This window comes from Trypanosoma cruzi, genomic scaffold (genome assembly GCF_000209065.1).
Source record: "Trypanosoma cruzi strain CL Brener 1047053517183 genomic scaffold, whole genome shotgun sequence".
Taxonomy (NCBI): domain Eukaryota; phylum Euglenozoa; class Kinetoplastea; order Trypanosomatida; family Trypanosomatidae; genus Trypanosoma; species Trypanosoma cruzi.
The window spans coordinates 56,573-78,125 of NW_001849358.1; the positions used below are offsets into that span (position 1 = coordinate 56,573).

General features: G+C 57.1%; 1 protein-coding gene, 1 non-coding gene and 3 pseudogenes across 2 annotated transcripts, besides 3 other annotated features; all 5 read left to right on the forward strand.

The window, feature by feature from the left end:
- Tc00.1047053511889.11 lies at nucleotides 1-1,343 on the forward strand (annotated as a pseudogene; the record flags this gene model as incomplete).
- Nucleotides 1-21,553: part of a sequence feature (areas not merged during assembly with more than two copies in the genome that could not be assigned to a particular haplotype) that runs on past the window's edge.
- Tc00.1047053511889.20 lies at nucleotides 3,071-5,668 on the forward strand (annotated as a pseudogene).
- Nucleotides 4,553-4,602: a sequence feature (GA-rich).
- On the forward strand, nucleotides 6,927-6,995 carry Tc00.1047053511889.30. Its single transcript, XR_008255773.1, has one exon. It is a non-coding gene; the product is annotated as a C/D small nucleolar RNA (snoRNA), TB8C3C3 (small nucleolar RNA).
- Nucleotides 7,595-17,914, forward strand: Tc00.1047053511889.40 (dispersed gene family protein 1 (DGF-1), putative; the record flags this gene model as incomplete). Its single annotated transcript, XM_806141.1, has 1 exon — nucleotides 7,595-17,914. The coding sequence occupies one exon, from the start codon at nucleotides 7,595-7,597 to the stop codon at nucleotides 17,912-17,914; it is 10,320 nt and encodes a 3,439-aa protein (XP_811234.1).
- Nucleotides 12,458-12,538: a microsatellite.
- Tc00.1047053511889.50 lies at nucleotides 18,274-21,306 on the forward strand (annotated as a pseudogene).

The window sequence follows — 21,553 nt, forward strand, 5'->3', positions numbered from 1 at the left end:
GGGTGTACGAGTCGCGTGACATGGGGACAAAGTGGACGGGAACCATCGGGACACTTCCAGGCGTGTGGACCAAGTCAAAACCAGAAGTCTCTCAGGATGTAAGCCTGCGTGTGGAGGCCCTCATCACCGCGAACATTGAGGGAAGGAAGGTCATGCTGTACATCAGAGAGGGTACGCCTCGGTGGAGAATAAGGCCACTGCGCTCTACCTTTGGTGACGGACAACAACCGCTCGTTTTTTTTTGGACCGGTTGCCGTGGGGGAGGCTGTGAATTGGGAGTTCGCCAGCGCCCTGCTGTACTCGGATGGCAATTTGCATCTTTTACAACGGAGGGGCAACGATAAAGGCAGTGCCATTTCACTCTCCCGCCTGACGGAGGAACTGAAGGAAATCGAGTCCGTCCTCAGTACTTGGGCGCAAAAGGACATTTTCTTCTCCAGCTTGTCTATACCCACAGCGGGTCTGGTGGCAGTTTTGTCAAACGCATCGGCCAGTGATGGCAGGTGGAACGACGAGTACCTTTGCCTGAATGCAACGGTGACGAACGCCACGAAGCTCAAGGATGGGTTTCAGTTGACGGAGCCTGACTCCGGGGTAATGTGGCCTGTGAACATTCCGGATGATAAAGTGCGTCATGTGTTTTTGAGCCACAACTTCACACTTGTGGCGTCGGTGACCATCGAAGAGGCTCCGAATGCGGACGCTCCTCTACTGGGTGCGGCGTTGGGGGACACTAATTCCCCGCTTACCATGGGAGTCTTGTATACCGCGGATAAAAAGTGGGTGACGATATTCAAATACGAGAAGAAACCAAAAAGTGGCACTTGGGAGCCGAAGAAAGAATACCAAGTGGCACTCATGCTGCAAGGCAACAAGGCTTCTGTGTACGTTGATGGCAGGTCGCTGGGGGAAGAAGAATTGCCGTTACAAAGTGAGAGGCCACTTGAGTATTTAAGATTTTGCTTTGGCGCGTGCGGTATAAAAAACTCTCCTGTGACGGTGGCGAACGTCTTTCTGTACAATCGCCCACTGAATTCCACTGAGATGACTGCAATCAAGGACAGGAAACCCAAAGAAGAAAAAGGAAGCGGTGACGGTGAAGATAAAAAAAGAAGCGGTGACGGCTCCATGCGTGAAGGTATGTCTCGGGTGCTGCTGCTTCTGCTGGGGATGTGGGGCATTGCGGCCATTTACTGCGAAATCGCAGTGAGGATTTCCTGCCACCAGCGGGAGCTATATGTATCTCTCCAATCACTCTTCGAAATAATTGACTTTTGTGTGGGTGTACCTTTTGTTTTATCTGTTTTTATTGTCGATTGGACTACCCCTTTTTGCCTGTGTAATTCATTATTTAAATGGCGTGCTCTCCCTCCCGGGACTGCATTGCGGGGCCTGTCTTTTTTTCTTATATATATATGTTTCTTTAAGCGTCTTGTGGGTTGCCGTGCCATCTCGAGCCTTATTGGCCTTCTCTTCTCCTCTTTGTCCGTCCTGCACCTTTGCTGCGTGTTTTTCTGCCCTTTCACGTGCGTGGCTCTCTTTTTTTTTTTTTGTGCGTTGCTGTGGGTGATTCCTGCGTGGTGTGCGTGTGGCCCCAAAACAAAGTTGTCCGAGGGCACACCTGTCCGCACGATGGCCGCAGCGTGTGGCAGTCACTCTGTTCTCTCGGAGAATATGCTGCCACGTTTTCACGTGTGTGTTGTTTCGGGGAGAATGTGCTGGTGGCTGTGTGATTGCCGGGTGGAGGGAGAGGAGCGGAAGGAGGTGCGTGGGTGCAGCGGTCAAGGGTCGCGCTGGGTGTCTCGCCGCTGAGGGCACTGTCCACCCAGCCCAGCACCGCTCGTGCCGGGCACCCTCTATCACACCGCAGCATCGTAGTCGACGCCAGCAGCACGCAACGAGGCAGCGGATGCCACCACCGCCACGAGTGCGACCTGAAGGGAAAATGTCTGCTGTTACGTTCCGAGGGGACACGACGCGTGGCACAGTGGCGTGCCCAAAACCTCCTCGCGGACTCCGCACACGACACCGGGCACTGACCGCGGAGTGTCTGCGTCATGGAGGACACTGCGGTGGAGTCCCTCCCTCCCTCCAGGTGGACGGACGCCTGATTTTCTTCTCGTTCTTACTCAGGCGGATGGCTGCGCGATGAAACCACAACGAGGCAGTTGTTTTTACCATGGAGGGGTAATGTCTGCAGGGTTACGCATTGGGAATATGAATGGCGAATGCAGTAAGAAAGGGAGCGTTATGGTTCTTTTGTGCTGTGCGAATTGCGGGAATTTTTCATAAAGCATGTAATTTGTTTTTTTCGTTTTTCTTGTGTGGGGAAACTGCCATGATGCATCGCTGTTGCGGAGTTTACGATTTGGGGTTCCTGCGTGTGGCCGCTGCACCGATTTCTCCAACTTTTGTGTGTTTGTTAAGTTTATGTGCCCACGTCCTTTTGTCAAGTGTGTGCGGTGACGGCGGTGCCACACGGGTGCGGACCGTAGCGAGCGGTATGCGTGGACGAACCCTCCGTGCGCACCACGTTGCTGTTATTGTTTGCTCTCACCAACACTGTTCTGGGTGAATGGCATTCACTCGCCGTCGTTGCGGTGGTCCTCGTGCATGTGGTGTGCATCGAGTACAGTGCCGTCACACTGTGTGGATGAGTCTCTTGTTTTGGCTGCCAGTCATTCCTTTGATTATCTTCTTTCTTTTTTATTCTTCTCTCGTTTGTTGGTCAGTATTCAGCTTTAACTTAATCCAACCAAGAAAACAAAGGGAAAAAATGCCTCCAAAGCGCAATAGAGTGCAAGGTGGCAATGCCAGGAGTCGAGCGTCTGCCGTGCCGCAGGGAGGTCGTCGGAGGAGAGCGAGGCCGGAGTCTGAGGGTGAGACAGATCAACCCGCTGCGACACACATAAGAGTGGAGGAAGCGCGGCAACAACAGTTTACCATGAGCAGCAGCGTAAAGGACATTCTGCTGGAGGGAAGCACTAACAGGACCGAAATGAAGCTGAATAATTTCCTTCGGAATTATGTTGGCGGTAGGGCGGCCGTTGATGAAGACCACAACGTGACGATGCAGGTGTTTGTTCAGGAGCCGGATGCTTACGTACAAGACCAGCGGCTTCTTGGAAGAATTTTTAATTTAACAGAGTACCAAGTGCTGGAGGCTATTTATAAACTTCATCACAAGGGTGTGCACTTTCTCGAGCAATGGAGGGACTATGAAGGAAAGGATACGGTCACTCTACTTGTATGTGAAAAACTAAACGGAGTTCTCACTCAGGTACTGAGAGAAGAACGCCGTGAGGCGGAAGAAAGGGCAAGGCGGGAAAAACAAGTAGAATTTACCCTAACTACTACGGTCGAAGATGTACTGTTTAAAGGAAGAGTTCGCGTCAAGGACATGAAGCTGAATGATTTTCTTACGCTGGAAATGGAAGGCAGAGGCATTTTGCACGCCAATCGGAATGTATTACTGAGGGATTTTTTCAGTGATCCCACGAGGTATATCCCTGATGCGAGAGTATTGGTCGAAGTACAGAAAAAAGGTTATTATCTGAGTTTGGAGAGCACTGTGAGGGATGAAATGTATTTGGAAGAAGCTGTACGCAGGCTTCATGAGAAGGGTGTGGACAGTCTATTTGGATGGTCAGAGGCTACTGCGAGGGCAAAAAAAAGTGTTAGCAAAAGCACTAAACAATCACTGGATGCAGCCCTTCATGTGGCGAGGAACCCAACGACGACGATTGCACCGATACACCTGGAGGGGTTTTACGATTCTGTGTATAATGCGAGTTGGCATCATGTGGTGGAAGTTTCTGGTGAAGAGGGGACGGTAATGGAGGTGAAGGAAGGGGAACCACCGCAGTCATGGACTTACAGGGCAGTTGGCGGCACTTTCGAAAAGAATGACGGTGTGTTGCAACCAGGTGTAGAGCGTCCCAGACTGATGGTGCTTACCTCGGACAGGGGTTGGCCGTACTCATGGGAACGGGGGGAGAGTGGAATTCTTCCTGACTGCTATTTGAGCTCTGAGGTGGAGCGAGTGTGGCAGATTGTGAAAAAGGATCTAACCAAATTGTTCAGCAGTCACGGTAAGAACAAACCTTCGTGTCATCCGCGTGTGTTGATTGGGACGCCCGGGATTGGGAAGTCGATGAATGTCGGCTCTTACCTCCTTTACCAGCTGCTGCACTACGATGTGGAGCAACTCCCAATGGTTGTTTACTTTATTGCGAATCTAACATTTCTGTTTGACAAGACCGCCAAAATGGTGTCACTATACACGAATGAGGCCAGTATTCTGGGTATTTTGGGCACTTTCTCTCGGCGTGGGGTGAAAGGGTATATTATCTACGACGTGGCAATGAAGGGTCGTCAACCGTCTACTGGTTTGCCTTGCAAGGGATGGGGCATGATTGTGGTGACGTCACCGAACATAAAAAACTTCGAATGGTGGGCAATGCAAATGGGAGCGGAACAAATCATAATTAATTGCCCTGACGAGAGCGATGTGAGGGCAATGTGCATTTGGAAGGAGCGCAATGGGCAGGTTGAAGAAGAAGCGGAGGAAGAAGCAGAGGAAGAAGCGGAGGAAGAAGCAGACTTCTGGAAAAGGGTGAAGAAGCGCATGGATAAAGTAGGGCCGATTCTCCGCTTCATCTTTAATGGGAAAAAATGTAAGTCTCGCGTTAGGGCGTGTAAATTTGCTGTGAATAATATCACCGCTTCGATGTTACAGTATTACGCTGGTATTGGAACTGGCAAGTCGTGCAACGGCCATCATGTGTTTCACAAGCTTGTGAAGGTTGTCCGAGTACGACGAAACAACATTGAATGGCCTTTGAATGTACCGATATCCCCCCATTTTGAACGTGAAACATTGTCTAAGATCTGAAGTGAAATGAAGCAGACGGATTTTTTGTTTCTCTTGCTGAGGTTCTGGGATTATGCCCCACCATATATTATTGAAAAGTGTGCCGTATCCGCATTTTTGAATGAGGATTTCCTGCGTGCGATAAGACTTAAAATCAAGGAACTGAGGCCACCAGGACGACGTGAGCCACACAGGTGCACTGAAAGAGCACTCAGACACGAGCTTCGCCAGAAAAGAGGTTCTACCGCCACCGGAACGCCTTTCCAATCCGGTTGCTATGGACCACTGGGTGCTGTATGAACCGAAAGTACAAAACTTTCCGCTGGTGGACTTTTTTTCCCTTTGTGAAGTTACCGCGGAAGACGCTGGTTGGGCTGCGGATGACTACGGCGGGTGGGCACCGCACGATAGCCAGCACTGTGCGGCAGTTCACTGAGTGCCTGGCGGCATATTTTAGTGGTTGGGAGGAGTTATCTCGAGACATGTCGTGGGATATTATTTATGTGCAGCACGCAGACAGCACGCCGATGAATGGCTGGCGGAGATGTGATGTTGTAAATTTTGATAATGTGAGCCGCGATGAAAACCGTGAGATTCGGCGTTCTGGAAGGAAGAGGTGCGCCAGTACCAAGTGTCAATATCATCCAGAGACTTTAGAAGTGACGAAGCACTCCGAAGTGTGGAAGAACCGTCGAAATAGGAAAACAAATTGGGGAAAGGGCAATTTTGATTTGTGGTAAAGAAATATTGTGGGAGTTATATAGTTTTGGATACTTTTGTGTGTGCATGCGGTGAGGGTGCACCAGTCCCATGCGGCAGCACCGAACACAAATGCCAAAATGTCCAACGCTATCGAACATAACAGTGACCGAAGAAATTAGGGAGGGAAAGGGGTTGTTTGGTTTCTGGTGAAAAGTATTGGGTGATTTTCTTATAGTGTGTTAATTGTGTGTGTGTAAAAGAGGCATGATTGGAGAATTGCAGGGTATTTGGGAATCATTGTGGCTGGCGGTGTCACGGCGTTATTACATTGTCCATTTTCTTCTATTGTGTTCTGATTCCCATCACTGACAGAAGCATTTTTAAGGGATGGACGAAGCATAAGTTTTATTGAGGAATCAGTGCGCTCCGTGTGACCGCATGGAGTGAGGCGCCGCGTCATGGATGGATGAGGATCCGCTTCTGCGTGTGGCTCTTTGGGTGATTGCTTGCTCGGTGTGCGTTGTGTTTGCTGCGGGGCTTTGGCCGTATCCCGTTGGCCGTGGGATTGAACTGGAGGCAGTGGCGCTGTGTATCTTCTCATCTTCCATTTTGGGTAACTGCTTGCGGCGTTTGCGTTTGTTTTGTAGATGCTGTTTTGCGGTGTGTGCACTGCGCGATGGTGTGTCTTCTGTGGGGCGCTGCATCCTCCTCGTGCGCGCACCGACAGCGCCGCGACGATTTGTGTGTGTGTGTGCTTTCCCGCATTTTTGTGCGCCTGGCTGTTGTCTTGTGTTGTGTTCTAATCAGAGGCAGGAATGAAACTGACGTTTCTGTCGGCATGTCTCCCTCCATCCTTCGTTCTAAAAGGTGTGACGGCCGAGGATTTGGATAAAGTGCTCTGTGCACCCCTGTTTTCTTTGGTCATTGCGGCTGCAGTGGGACTCTGCGGCTGCGTGTTCGTCGCACGTGCCGCATCGTCCACTGTTGCTCCCTCATTGTGTTGGGGGAGTCGACGAGCGACGGCTTTGGTGGAGTGGCGCCCCAGTTTGGGGAGGAAGGCACCAACCTCTGCTGAATGCGACAGTCTTTGCCGCAGGCAATCTGGAGGGATGGTGTCGTTGTTGCCACGACCAACTGAGATGGACGAGGGCCGCACTGCGTCTCTTTCCCCTCTCTTCATCATTGCAGTTTTCTGTAGACACACGCACCGCACGGCAGCGGCGGGACCACCATCCGGACGGCTGCGAGCCAATCGGACTTTGCAATTGATTTGGGTTAGGGTTTCCCGTGACTGGGTGCCGCCGCCGTGCTTCTTCATCCCTTCCTTCTGTGTGTAATGCCGTCTGCGCGTATGGTGCCGCTGTGTGTTGTGCAATGCTGACCCACGTGAGCGAAAAACGACGCTTTGACTGCTGGCAACCGGCGAATCCTCCACCCCTTTTCCGCGTCACCATTTCATCCTCGGACGCGCTTGATGGCTGGCGGTTGCGACGCCGCCATGCGGGTCTGTCTCGGCTCTTTTGTGTCTTTCACGGCATCGGGACTGCTCTGTGGTAGAAATATTTGGTTGCAAGAGCGGTGCCAATGGTCATGTGCCTCCTCTTCGGGATCGCGCCACTCTGCACGGTGGTTGTGTGGGGCTGCGCGGGCGGTGGGAGGGCGAGGGTGTCACTGGCGTGGTTGCGTCTGTGCTTTTTTGTGTCGGTGGCTGTGCATTGGTGGGGACTGTCTGTGGCTGGATGCTTCTGCGTGCCAATTTCTTTATTTGCTGTTGTCTCTGCCTTCCTTTCCTCCGATCAAGCAGTTAGAGATACTTTGGCTTGGCCAGCACAACTATCGTTTCAGGGTGTTAGGAATTGCTTGCAGTATTAGGATTAGTAGCAGTGGGATAACGATCTGGCGGACCTGTTTATCTGGATTCGCCATCTGTAGAAGGGATTTTGCTAGGCAGGAGGTGCGGTCGACGGTGCGAGTGTGACACACTACGAGAGCTCTGTTGGTACCTGTTTGGGTCGGTGGATGCGGTCTGCGGTGGGTGCGTGTCCGCGCAGCCGGCACCGTGTGCGGCACAGGGCCATTGCGGCTGTGCGTGTGGCGCTGCTTGTGGTGTTGGCGCTGGTTGCTGCGGCGGCGTGGATGCCCGCGGTGCATGCGGTGGTGTTGCGACTGCGGGGCGGCACGGTGGACAGAGCCATCACGGTTGGCCGCGCCGTGGACACGGTGATGATGGACGGCGTGTCCATCACGAACGGCGTGGCTGTGGTGCTCGACGTGCCGGCGATGCTTCCCGGTGCGCTGCACATCGAACTGAGGAAATGCGTGTGCGACGGCGGTGCGCAGATCTACGTGCGGGGCTACAGCGGCGAGCCGGCGAGTGACCGGAGCCTGGAGGTGAGCGTGAGCGGGCTGTCCGGGAGCTACTGCTCGCTCGTGTTTGTGCACAACCTGCCGGCACACACGAACGTGACGGTCCGTGACTCGAAGATTGTGACGGCGGGGCCGATGCGCTACTCGCAGCTGAGCGGGCTGACGGATGCGGTGGCGTCGCCGTTTGTGCTGCACGCGACGTCGCTGCTGCAGTCGCAGCTGCGTGTGAGCAACACTGTGCTGAGGTCGACGGAGGCGGGCGGGTCGGCGGTGTACGTTGGCGGCGGTGTGGACCTGCTGTCGAGCGCGGTGTTGCTTGACGGCGTGTTGCTGGAGGCGTCGGACGGTCCGACCGCGTCCGCGATGCGTGTGGCGTTCTCGTCGCGTCTCAGTCTGCGGGGCCACTCGGTGTTCTCCGTGACAAACGTGTCGGTTGTGAGCAGCGGCGGCGGCCTTGTGCTTGGCGAGCGCCTCGCGGTGTTTGATTCGGTGCTGCGCTTCGTGGGCGTCGAGGGGTCTGTTGCGTCGTCGCTGGTGCGCTGCGACGGTGGGGCGGTCAGTGGCGGCGGGTGGCTGGAGCTGCACGACGTGTGGGCGGTGGGCGAGGCGTCGTCTGTGGCATCGCTGTCGGGTGTGACGCTGAGCGGCGGTGCCGTGTCGATTGCGCGCTGCGCTGCCACTGGCGCGACGCTTGTCTCCGGACCGACGATCACGAGCGGCGTCGTGTCGGTGCAGTGCAACCGTGCCGGCGGCCGCGTGCTGCAGAGCAGCGGCGACTACCGCATGGCCGGCCTGCCTTCCGTGAGCGTGGTGCCGTGCGACGGCTGTGCGGCCGCGCTGGCGTGCTTCGATGCGCTGACGGCTTCGTTCTCCGACTGTGCATGCAGCTGCTTTGCCGGCGGTGTGGGCGAGGCGTGCCTGCCGTTCGACGTGCCGCCTGCGAGGGCCAGTGGTGGTGGCGACGGTGCGCAGGGCTGCGTGAGTGGCGTGACGCTGACGGAGTCGGTGACGGTTGGCGGCGGGCGGGCGACGGCGTGCTTCGACTCGGTGGTGTTCGGTGGACCGATCACTGTGGCGGTGGACCTGCGCTCGATGGACGCGTTTGCTGACGCGCTGAACGTGACGCTGCGCCACTGCGTGCTTGCGGGCGGGTCGCAGCTGCGGATTGGTGGCCTCAGCGAGAGCACGGCGCACCTGATGCCCCACGCCCTCGTCAACATAACGAATGTGACGTCGCTGGAGGGCACGATCGTGCTGCATGGCGCGATGCCGCTGCACTCGAGTGTGCTGCTGGCGAACTCAACGCTGCGCGCGACGGTTGGCGGGTCGCAGTACGTGCCGACGACCCGTGGCTACGAGGGATTGAGGTATGGCCCCGCGCTTGTCCTGGACGGCGTCCGACTGCTGTCGACGCGCTTTGTCATGACGCGGTCGACGCTGTTTTGTGGCGGGGAATCGTGCGCTGCTATCCTCTTGGAGCGCGGCCTCGGCGTGAACCTGTCCAGCGTCTTCTACATGGACAACTGCGTTATTAGGTCGCGGACGCACGTAATGTACGCCCTTGCGTCGGACCTGCGTGTGAGCGGCGGCTCCGTGTTCTCCATACAGAACAGCTCGTGGATTGCACCGAGCACCGAATATTACAAAGGCGCGTGTGTGTTCAAGGATGTTGCGGTGAATGGCGGCAGCGCGCTGCAGATTGTGTCCAGCACGTTCCGTCTCGGCTTCGCCATGCTCATGGCAAACACGCTGACTGTGACTGGCGGCAGCTGGCTGGTGCACCGCAACAACGAGTTCCGCACCGCCTACGTTGTGCACATAGTCAAGGAAAGCAGCGTGGCGTTCCGCGATCGGAGTGTGTGGTCAATAATTTACAACGACTTCACGTACGGCTCCTATTCGTCAACCATTGCGCATATGACAAGCAAATGGTCACCACCATCCGACGCGCGCCCGATCATCTGCGGCGTGTGCAACGAGGCAATGGGCTCTCCTGTGACGGATTACCAAGAAGAGCTTAATATTGGGACGCCCGTGACGGCACTGGACTGTGGTGCGTGCACCATGGACGCCGTGTGCTTTGCGGCGAGGACGAGCAGCATCAGCGGCTGTGAGTGCGTGTGCGCTGCTGGCGGCTACGGTGACACGTGCCTGCCGACTGCGGTTCCGGACGGTCTTGGGCCGCTCCCGCTCCCTGACGCGAAGGACACGGAGGTACGCTGCGTGCACGGTGGCTGCATCAGCTCAGTGGAAGATCCTGATCCCGGTGTGCGTGGTCTGTGCTTTGTCAACGTGACCTTCACTGCCGCGATTGTGCTGGACCTGTCACATTTCGACGCGCCAGAACAGACACTCAACATCACGCTGCTGCAGTGCGTCCTCATGGACCTGTCGATCAAGGGGAGTGGTGCGCGTGTGCACGTGAGCGTAACTTCTTCGATGCTGGATTCTGGTGCATTGGAGTTTGAGAGTGATTTTGGCGTGAGCTCCCAGATACTGGTGGTGGGCAGTACGCTTGTGACGACGTCGAGCCACGCCGTTGCCTTTTTGGATTTTGTTTTTGGTGCGAACTCGACGCTGCTGCTGCTTGAAAACAGCATTGAGGGGAATGATTGCGCAGTCTATTTCGCCGATGACCTTGTTGTTGATGGTGGCGGGATCATCGTGAAGGGAAATACGCTGAGTACGATGGAGACTAACGGTATGGGATCATCTGTTTATGTATACGTTGTTGACATGAAGAACGGCGGCTACCTTGACGTCGAGAACAACACGATGGGAGCTGTTAATGGCATTTATTTTTCTGATGAGACCACCGTGAGCTCCGCGGGGCTGCTGAGAGTGGCGGACTGCGACTTTGCTGGCAGCACGAAGGTTTCTAATTCCGCGCTGTTGTACTTGGACGGCTCTTTGATTCTCGAGGGTGGTGCGCAGTGGCGTGTGGAGGGCAACGATGTGAGTGCAGCCTCAGTACTAAGTATGACGTACTCCCAGAGCACGATTCAGCTGTCGGACCGCGGCACCACTGTGGTGCTTGCACACAACCGTCAGGTCAACAGGGGCATGGCCTTTTCTAGTTTTGCTCCGTCAACCACGATTTTGGCTTCACCCGCGAAGTTTGTGGTGGGGTGCAACCTGCAGGACGGTGAGGAGGTGTTGTACGACGATGTGTTTCCTGAGGGCGTGGTGGTGTTTTGGTGTGGCACGTGCAACGACGACGCGGCGTGCTACATGCCCGGGACGGAGTCGGTGGACCGCAGCTCGTGCTCGTGCAACTGCAAGGACGGATGGCATGGCGCGTCGTGTCTTCCCTTCGAGGTGCCCGACACGGTTGTGCCGCCCGTGGCGGAGAGAGCCGTCGACGGCGACACGAGCTGCGTGGTGAACCAGACGCTGACGAGCCTCGCGCTGAACATGTGGAAGACGCACCACTGCTACGTGGGCGTGACATTCAGCGGCGTGGGTGCTGCGCTGACGTTCTCCCTCAACAGTATTCCGCTGCATCTCCCCATCAACATCACGCTCACCGGGTGCACATTTCGTGGCGGTGCCGCGATGCGGTTTGTTGGTGGCGCTGAGTCGGCCGAGTCATCCGGCGTCCTGATCCGCGTGAGCCAGACGGTGATGCGGTCCTCCGTTGTTGCTTTTATACGTGCCCTCCCGCAGCACTGCGACATTGCCGTCACGGAGGTTGACGCGGTGCAGTCCCCCGCGGTCTATTTGCCTGACACAGTGAACAACAAGCTGAGCGTTGTGACTCTGCACGACGTTGTGTTGAGTGCATCCTCGCTGTTGGTCAGCAACGTCAAGGCGCATGCAATGAGGTATGATGCGTTTGGTTTGTACTCGACCGGGACGCTGACGCTGGTGGGGGGCAGCTCGCTGTACGCGCGGTACTGCAGCTTCGATGGATACACACACCTGTTTTACTTGAATATCCTTGGTGTCTGCGATCACTCTGTTTTTGCACTGCTCAACAATACGATGGCCTCCGGGAGAAGCCTCCTGTATCAGTGCCTAGACTTCAGCGTGTCGGATCACAGCGTGTTGCGCGTGGTGGGGAACAGCGGTTCTGTGTCCTATGCCGTCTTTGCAGAAGAATTGTGGACCGTTGAGCGGTCAAGCTGGCTGGATTGGCGTGACAACGACGTGGGAGTGGGTGCGATGTTTCAGGAATCCGAATCCGCTTTTTTGAGCATTGACGGCAGCAGTGTGGTGACGCTGTCTGGCTGCAAGATGGGCTCGACGGGGTTGTCGGTGTCCCTTTTATTTCGGGCTGACGCCGGCTACCGGTTTGTTGCTGGGTGCCTGACGGTCGCGGGACGGGAGTTGACGACGGCGGCAGAACTGGAGCTGAACGGCATCACCGACGTGACGGCTGTTGCAGGGTGCGGGGAGTGCACGAAGGACGGCAACTGCTTTGCCCCGCTGACGACGGCGGTCAGCGACTGCAAGTGCCAGTGCGCTGCTGGAGGGCACGGCGGTGTGTGTGTCCCGGCGCCTGTGCCTGCTGGTCCGCCGCCACCGCCCACGCCGCCAGTGCCGCCCACGCCGCCACCGCCACTGCCAGCACCACCACCCACGCCGCCACCGCCGATTGGTGAGTGCATCAGCGACTTGGTGTACCCCGAGGTGGCGCAGGCTGTGGGCAGCGGGCTGTCGTGGCTGTGCTACCGCAACGTGACGTTCAGCGGGGGCGGCATGATTCTGACGGTGCTGATAGGGGCGATGAATGACGACGTGGCGAATGTCACGTTCGATGGATGCACGTGGAGGGACGGCGCCGTGCTGTTGCTGTTGGGCAACGCGTACGCCGCTGTGGGGTCGCTGAACATCGTCGTCACCGGCAACACGTTCCGTGACGCGCTGCTTAGCCCTGAGGGTGTGTTTCCGCCGCACACGAACATCACGGTCAGCGGTAACCACTTTGCGGTCACGAGGCTGATCCCTCGGTCGGGTTTGGTCCTTAGGAGGCCGTCGTGTGTTTCAATGAATGAGCTGGCGATCAGCAACGACTCCGCGGTGGTGCTCAGTGGCAACGTGTTTCATAGCGTGACGGCATCTTCAAACGCCATTCACGTTGTTGAATATGCGCTGAGGGTGTCGTGGCACTCCGTGTTTGCTGTGGTGGGCAACACTTTTCATATGGCCGGCGCTAACAGTACGCTGATATATCTTGAAGGGCCTGGCCAGTCTTCGTCGTTGAGTGTACTGAACAACTCTGCCGTGGTGATTCGAGGCAATCTTGTGACGAGTCAGGTGCAGTACGCCATTTTTTTTCGTTGGGCCTTAATTGTGGAGTCTAAATCATCGTTTTTGTTTCAGGGCAACGACATTCAGGGAAGCTCGGTTGTATTTTATTCAAATTTTCTTTCCTACATTTACTACAACTCCTGGCTGCAGTTGAGCGGTAATCTCTGCCGCGAATCCCCATTGGATGCTTTCGCCGTCCTGAGAGCTATGTTGAGTCCTCGTGACTCCACGGTGTCTGTGTCCGGCAACCGATTCATGTCCAGCACGGGCACGCCGACAGTTCTGTGGATACCTGCAGCTCCCAGAGAACTCACAAACGGAGCGATTGTGGCTGCGTGCAACACTGTGAACGGCGAGGAGAGAGTGAAATACATTATTCCGTCCGTGTACAACGCCACCATTTTGACCTGCGGCGATCCATGCGCCTTTGCGGCGTCGTGCTTCCCCGCGTACACGACGACGGTCTCGAGTGATGGCTGCGCCTGCACGTGCGCTGAGGGCGGCTATGGCGATGCGTGCCTGCCCGTTGCTGTCCCCGAGCCGCCGAGCACCGACGGCGCCGACTTGTGCGTGCGGGACGTGCGTGTGGATGTGGAGGTGAGCGCCGGTCTCGGGACGTCGGTGGTGTGCTACGTTGGTGTGACCTTTGCGGCGGACGTCGTGGTGGACGTGGAGTCGATGTCAGGGGGCGTGCGCAACGTGACGCTGGCGAACTGCACGTTTGTGGGTAGAGCGAGCCTGTATGTTGTTGGGTGGCGGTCCGACCCGCCTGCTGGCGAGCGCGTTGATGTGTTGATCAGCGGGCTTGAGTCGCGTTCCGGCGGCGGCGTGCTGGTGGCGAACCGATTTCCGCCGGTCTCGCGCGTCACTGTGGTGGACTCGGTGCTGATTGCGGAGAAGCGCGTTGCGTACCGCGGCGCCTACTTCCTTGGCGACGCTTCCGCGTGCCTCGTGGTGCACAGCGTGAATCTGACGGGTAGCGTGCTGACCATTGCGCGCACGCATGTGGCGGCTGTATTCCACGACGCTGTTGGCGTGTTGGTGGTTGGCGGCGTGGCGCTGTCGTCGCGCGGTGCGCTGTACGTGGACGGGCTGTTGGTGCAGACGGCGCTGGGGCTGTGCGTGTCGGTCGAGGGCGGTGTTGCGGCCAGCGGCGGCTCCGTGGTGGCGTTTGTTGACAGCGACTTCCTGCTGTGCAAGCACGCGATGTCTGTGCGTGGGGCTGTGAGCGTGTCGGGCTCCGCCGTGGCGTTTATGCGGAGCGAATTTTCGTCGACGGAGGACTACGCGGTGGCGTTTTATTCGACGGTGAGGCTGGCCGGCGGGTCGATGCTGCTGGCGAAGAGCAACGTGCACGACGGCGTCTCGAGGGAGATGCTCTACGCCGCTGGCGCCGTGACCGCTGTTGGGAGCACGCTGAGCTTTGTGCGCAACCGAGCGCTGCTGCCGCGGATGCTGTCGCTGAGCCTGTCGCTCTCGGCTGGGACGCATTTGAGGGTGGCGTGCAACGACGCTGGTGGACGTGTCCTGTCGACGGCGGAGGAGTACGCTGCGGCTGGTTTTGGCGACGCTGGGGGCATCGACGTTGCTGGGTGCGACGCCTGCGACTGGGACACGCACTGCTACGCTCCCGGGACGGCGTCTGCAAGGATGGAGAACGGTGTGTGCGTGTGCGTGTGCGGCAGCGGCGGGCACGGCGAGGCGTGCGTGCCTGTGGGAGCTCCCGCGCTGCCGCCCGCTGCGGGCACTGCGCTGAGTGTGTTTGTCCGCGAGGGCGTGACGGTGCGGTCGGTGTTCGTTGTGCCTGCCGGTGCGAGCGAGGTGACGCTGCGCCACGTTGTGCTGGACGGCGTGAGTCCTGTGCTCTACGTGCCGTGGATGGCGCGGGACGGCGTGCGGATCGTTGTGCAGAACGTGTCGCTGCTGAACGGCGCCGTGCTGTACGTGATGGGCGGTAGATCGTTGCGCGGTGCGGGAGCGGAGGGGAGCGACGAGGGCGGGCCGGTGGAGCTGTCCGTGTGCGATGTGGAGGCGCTGAACGGTGCGCTTGTTCTGACCGGGACGTATCCCGCAGGGTCTGTGCTGACGGTGACGGACTCCCTGCTGGTTGCCGCGAGGCCGACGCCGCTTGTGTATCTTCCCGGCTCGCAGTCCTCGACGTACGCACCGGTGCTGGTGCTGTCGGGCCTGCGGCTCGTGCGGTCCGTGCTGGTTGTGTCCGGCGTTGCCCTCGTGACGGTGATGACTGGTGGGCGGACGGTGGTGGTGGACGGCGCCGTGCTGGAGCTTGTCGGTGGCGGTGTCGCGCTGGACGCGGCTGTGCTCGGTGGCGAATATGCGTTGTACGCTAGTGCGCGCGTGGTTGCGTCTGGGGGCGCTGTGCTGCGCGTGTCGGGGAGCCAGGTGTACGCCGCGCATGGGTTGGTGTTTGACAGCGGGGTGGAGGCCAACGCGTCCGCCGTCGTATTGAACGACAACGTCGGTGTGCTGACGGATGGCGCGCTGCTTGTGCTGCGGGGGTTGGCGTCGTTTGTGTCCGGGTCGTGGCTGTCGGTGCGCGGCAACAGCATCAGCGGCAGGCTCCTGTCGCTGCCGTCGTACCCGCGCAGTGCGGACCTTGTGCAGAGCACGCTGACGCTCCATGGGAACACTGGCAGCGGGCCCGTCGTGATGGACGGCACCGTAGCTCTTGTGGGTGCCGGCCGACGGTTCGTTGTGGGGTGCCTGACGCTCAACGGGCAGGCGCTGCAGCCGATGGACTACAGATCCGCCGGCATCATCGGGGAATTCCGCCCCGTGGCGTGTGGCGTGTGCGACGCCGACGTGCACTGCTTTGGTGCCGCGACGAGGACGATGTCGAGGTCGTGCGGCTGCCGCTGTGCTGAGGGCGGGTACGGGCGCGACTGCCTGCCGGTGTACCTGCCGCACGTGGACGGGTGCAACCGCACGCCCGCTATGCCGCTGCTGAGCCACACGGCGACGCTGACGGAGACGCGCAGCCCGACGCCGACACCAACACCGAGCCAGAGCACGACGCACTACAGTCCGACGCATTACGGGCCGACGGAGACCCTGCAGGTGACGGAGACGGTGGCGCTGCCGCCCACGCGGACCCCGACGGCGTCGGTGAGCAGCACGCTGTGGTGGAGCGATGTGGCGTGCCCGACGCCCGCCGTGACGACGACGGCGGCTGGAGGAGGCCTGACGCAGAACGACATTCGCGGCGGTGGGAGCGCCGTCCCGACGCGGCTGATGGTGGCGCTGCCGCCGCCGTTTCGGTGGGCAAGCGACCCGCAGCTCGGCACGCACCTGAGCTTTGTGCCGGTTTCGACGGCGCAGCCGAGCGGGTTCGGCGGTCCGTGGGGAGCGATGCTGAGCAACGCGACGTGGGTGCGCAACGCGACGAATCCGTCCACCGTCCTGGAGCTGGCTGTGCCCGTGCACCGCGGTTACTTCATTGGTGCCGACGAGACGATAGTCATTCGCTGCGACGCTGCGGCGGTGTCTGGCGGCTGCAAGGGTGTGCTGCTTGGGTCCTTCACGATCAGGTCTGACACGCTGCCCGCCGCTGCCAGCGCCCTCTCGGCGATCACCGGCGTTGTTGCGGGTGCGACGGCTGTTGCCGTGGTGGTGACCGGCGGGCTGGGCTCCGTCCTGGAGATGCAGGCGCTCGGCGTGTTGGCGAGGATGTCATGCGCCTCGGTGCAGGAGCGTGCGAGCACCGCTGCGCTGCCGTACTTCCTGTCGGTGTTCGCTGCCCTTGACCCGCTGTGGATGGTGGTGGGCAACGCGCTGCTCGCCGCTGTGTTCGGGTGCGTGCACTGCGGTGCGACGGCGGCCTTCCAGCGGTGGCGCGGCGTGGACGCGGCGAGTGCGTGGGCTGCGATGCGCTTCCCGAGCCTGACGTACGTTGTGGCGCACGCGATGCACCTCGGCATTTTCTTTAGCTCCGTGCTCGCACTGGCGATGCCCGGCGCCCGCGTGCAGCACCGCGTGATTGGTGTTGTTGGCGTGCTGTACGGTGTGGCGTTTCCTGCTGGTGTGTGCTACTTGATTGCCCGCCACACGGGCGCGAGCTTTACGAGGTACTGGCAGTTTTCGAGGAAGCCGCTGCACGAGCGCCTGCTGTACCCCGTCGGGTATTGGCACCCCGCGGCGCAGCAGCGGATGTACGGCGGCATGCTGACGAACATGAGGGGCAGCCGCGTGTACTGGTGCGTGTTCCAGCTGTCGGTGCTGTGTGTGGTGGGCCTGATTGCGGCTGTGCACCCGCCCGTGGGAGGCTGCCACGTCCTGTACTTCTGCATGGCTGCTGTGCTGGTTGCGGGTGCGGGCGTGGTTGCCTTCACGAACATGATGCGCTCGGCCTTCCTGACAGTGATGCACACTGCGGGCTTTGCACTCCTTGCTGTGCTGTGCCTGGTCAGCGCGGCGAACCACCTTGCGCTGAGCGACGGCGGTGCGAAGGCGTACGCGGATATCGTGCTGCTGCTGACGGCTGTGCTGCTTGCGGTCACTGTGTACAGCGTCGTTGTGTGGTATGCGGAGGACCGCCACTGGCAGGAGCTGCGCGAGCCGCGGCGTGGTGGGCTGGAGGCACTGCTGCGCGATGACGAGGATGGCGACGAGGAGACGCAGAAGCTCCACGACATGGCGTTATCATCGTACGCCATAGGCACCACCGCTGCGTCGTCGTACCGACCACCCGCAATGCCGTAGCAGCCCATGTCCGGTGACACCCTCTCAGACGCCCTGAGCCTGTTCGACCGTGCTTCCAGTGCGAACTGCAGCATTAATTATGCTCTTCTGTGACGTGCAACGCGTAGAATTGATAGTTTTGCAGTGCTGGTTGATGGGGGAGGGCGCAGGGCCACGGATATGCTGCGCACCACGGCCATCCATCGCTCACAGCACCGACAGCGTCGCTCATTTTTTTTATTGATTTGTTTCTGTTTTTTGCGACTGAGCTTGTGAATTTCTTTCGTTCCATGATGTCTGCGTAGGAGGAGCTTCGGTTCGGTCGCCTGTTCACTGTGTCTTTTTTGGCGTTGTTTGAAGTGCCTTTATTTTGCGCTGAAATGTGCGTGTTTTTCTTCCTGCTGCGTAACCGAACTCACCTTGTGCTGTCACACTGTGTAGATGACTCTCTTGCTGTGGCTGTCAGTCATTTCTGTGGGTATTCTCCTTTTCTTTCTTTCTTTATTATATGCACTTTCTTTGTTTTTTGTTTAGGGTTCAGCATTAACTCAATCCAACCACGAGGACAAGGAGAAACAATGCCTGGAAAGCGCAAGAGAGTGCACGGGGATGAAAATGCCGAGAGTCAAGCGTCTGCTGTGCCGCAAGGAGATGGTCAGACGAGAGCAAGGCTGGAGTCCGATGACGAGACGGATCAACCCGCTGCGACCCACATAAGAGTGGAGGAAACGCGGCGAACAAAATGGACTCTTGACAATTGGCTGGATAAAGTACTGCTGGAGGAAAAGAAACGCACCATGAAAATGCGGCTGAATGATTTCCTTCGGAATTATTTTGACGGCAGGGGCGTTGAGGAATTCAATGGGTACGTCTATATGGAGGAATTTTTAGGTGGCCCCAATGAGTTCATCCAAGACGAAGTGTTATTGGACACAATAAAGGCATCGCCGCCATACCAAGAGCTGAAAAAAGAGCGTGAGGAGTTTTACATGCCATTGGGGGCCTTAAATAAGCTTTCACACGAACGTCTTCTCACTCTCAGGCATTGGAGGGAATTTAAAAAAAAGGATACGGTCATTCCTCTTGCAAGGGCACAAATAAACAAAGCCTACACTCATATACTGAGAGTAGAGAGGTGGGAAGCAGAAGAAAAAGCAAGGCGAGAACGAAAAGAACTGGGGATTGACGTTTCCACTAGGATTAAGTATGCGGTGTTTAAAGGAAGGGTTTGCGTGGATAAAATGAAGCTGAATGAATTTCTTACGATGGAATTGGACGGCAGGGGCGCTTTGGATGCCAATCGGGATGTCTTGTTGGAGGAGTTTCTTAAGGACCCCAAGAAGCATATTTGCGGTGCGGGAGTATTGGGCGAAATGCAGGCATCCGATCGTTACAAGAGGATGGAGCGGGCTGTGAGGGAGGAAATGGATATGGTTGAAGATGTGCACAAGCTTTACGAGAAAGGTGTGGACAATCTACTGAAGTGGTTGGTGGCTGCTGCGGAGGTAAAAGCAAGTGTTCATGGAGCTACTAAAAGGTTTCTGGATGCAGCCGCCGAGGAGGCGAGGAACCCAAAGAAGTCGAGCGCACCGAGGTAACTGAAGGGATGCTACGAGTCTGTGTACAATGCGAGGTGGCATCATGTCGTGGAACTTCCTGGCGGCGAGGGGATGGGAATGTATGTGAGGGAAGGGGAACCACCGCAGTCATGGACGTACAGGGCAGTTGGCCGAACCCTCGAAAAGGATGACGATGTGCAGCAATCCGGTGCAGAGCGTCTCAGGCTGATGGTGCTCACCTCGGACAGGGGATGGCCGTACACGTGGAAATGGAAGGAGAATAAATCCACTCATGACTGCTATGTGAACTGTGAGGTGGATCGAGTGTGGCAGATCGTGCTTGGCGATCTAACCGAATGGTCCACCCATCACGGTCGGACCGACTTTGAGCCCAAGCAGCGTGTGTTGATTGGGACGCCCGGGATCGGGAAGTCGGTGGCTGCCGGCTCGTACCTCCTCTACCAGCTGCTGCACTGCGATGCGGAGAAACTCCAGGTGGTTGCGCACTTTATGGTGAGTGGGACTTATCTTTTGGAAGAGACCTCCTAAACGGTGACAAAATACATGGATGAGTTCAGTATTGACGGTGTTCTTGCTTCCCTGTTTCTCCGTGGGGTGAAAGGGTATTGTATCTACGACGTGGCATTGGCATGTCGTCAACCGCCTGCTGGTTTGCCTTGCAAGGGATGGGGCATGATTGTGGTGAAACCACCAGAGAAAAACGAATATGAACTGTGGACAAAAAAAAAATGGACGCTACTGCAATTGTAACGAATTGTCCCGAAGAAAACGATGTGAGGGCAATGCGCATTTGGATGAAGCGCAATTGGCCCCTGCAGGAGCAAGCGGAATACTGGAAGAAGGTGAGGGGCCGCATGAATAACGTGGGACCAATTCTCCGCTTCATATTTGGCAAACAGGCATGTGATGAACGCATTAAGGCGTGTCAGCAGGCCGTGGATGGGTCGACCGCCTCTGAATTAGAGCGTAATTTGGGTATTGGCTGCTGCTACTCGTCCAATGACAATGACTTGTCTCGAAAGCTTGTGAGGGTTGTCCGAGTACGACGAGGAAACAACATTGGATCGCCTCTGAATTTGCTGGTATCTCCCCACCTCGAACGTGAAACATTGTCCAGGTTGGAGAGTGAAATGAAGCAGTCCGATTTTATTTTTTTCGTTTTGAGGTTCTGGGATTATGCCCCACCATATATTATTGGAAAGTGTGCCGTATCCGCATTTTTGAATGAGGATTTCCTGCGTGCGATAAGACTTAAAATCAAGGAACTGAGGCCACCAGGACGACGTGAGCCACACCGCTGTGCGCTGAAAGAGCACTCAGACACGAGCTTCGCCAGAAAAGAGGTTCTACCGCCACCGGAACGCCTTTCCAATCCGGTTGCTATGGACCACTGGGTGCTGTATGAACCGAAAGTCCAAAACTTTCCGCTGGTGGACTTTTTTTCTTTGTGGACTCAAATCCAATGACGCTGGTTGGGCTGCGGATGACTACGGCGGGTGGGTACCGCACGACAACCAGAACTGTGCGGCGGTTCACTGAGTGCCTGGCGGCATATTTTAATGCTTGGGAGGAGTTATCTCGAGACATGTCGTGGGAGATGATTTATGTGCAGCACGCAGACAGCACGCCGATGAATGGCTGGCGGAGATGTGATGTTGTAAATTTTGATAATGTGAGCCGCGATGAAAACCGTGAGATTCGGCGTTCTGGAAGGAAGAGGTGCGCCAGTACCAAGTGTCAATATCATCCAGAGACTTTAGAAGTGACGAAGCACTCCGAAGTGTGGAAGAACCGTCGAAATAGGAAAACAAATTGGGGAAAGGGCAATTTTGATTTGTGGTAAAGAAATATTGTGGGAGTTATATAGTTTTGGATGCTTGTGTGTGCATGCGGTGAGGGTGCACCAGTCCCATGCGGCAGCACCGAACACAAATGCCAAAATGTCCAACGCTATCGAACATAACAGTGACCGAAGAAATTAGGGAGGGAAAGGGGTTGTTTGGTTTCTGGTGAAAAGTATTGGGTGATTTTCTTATAGTGTGTTAATTGTGTGTGTGCAAAAGAGGCATGATTGGAGAAT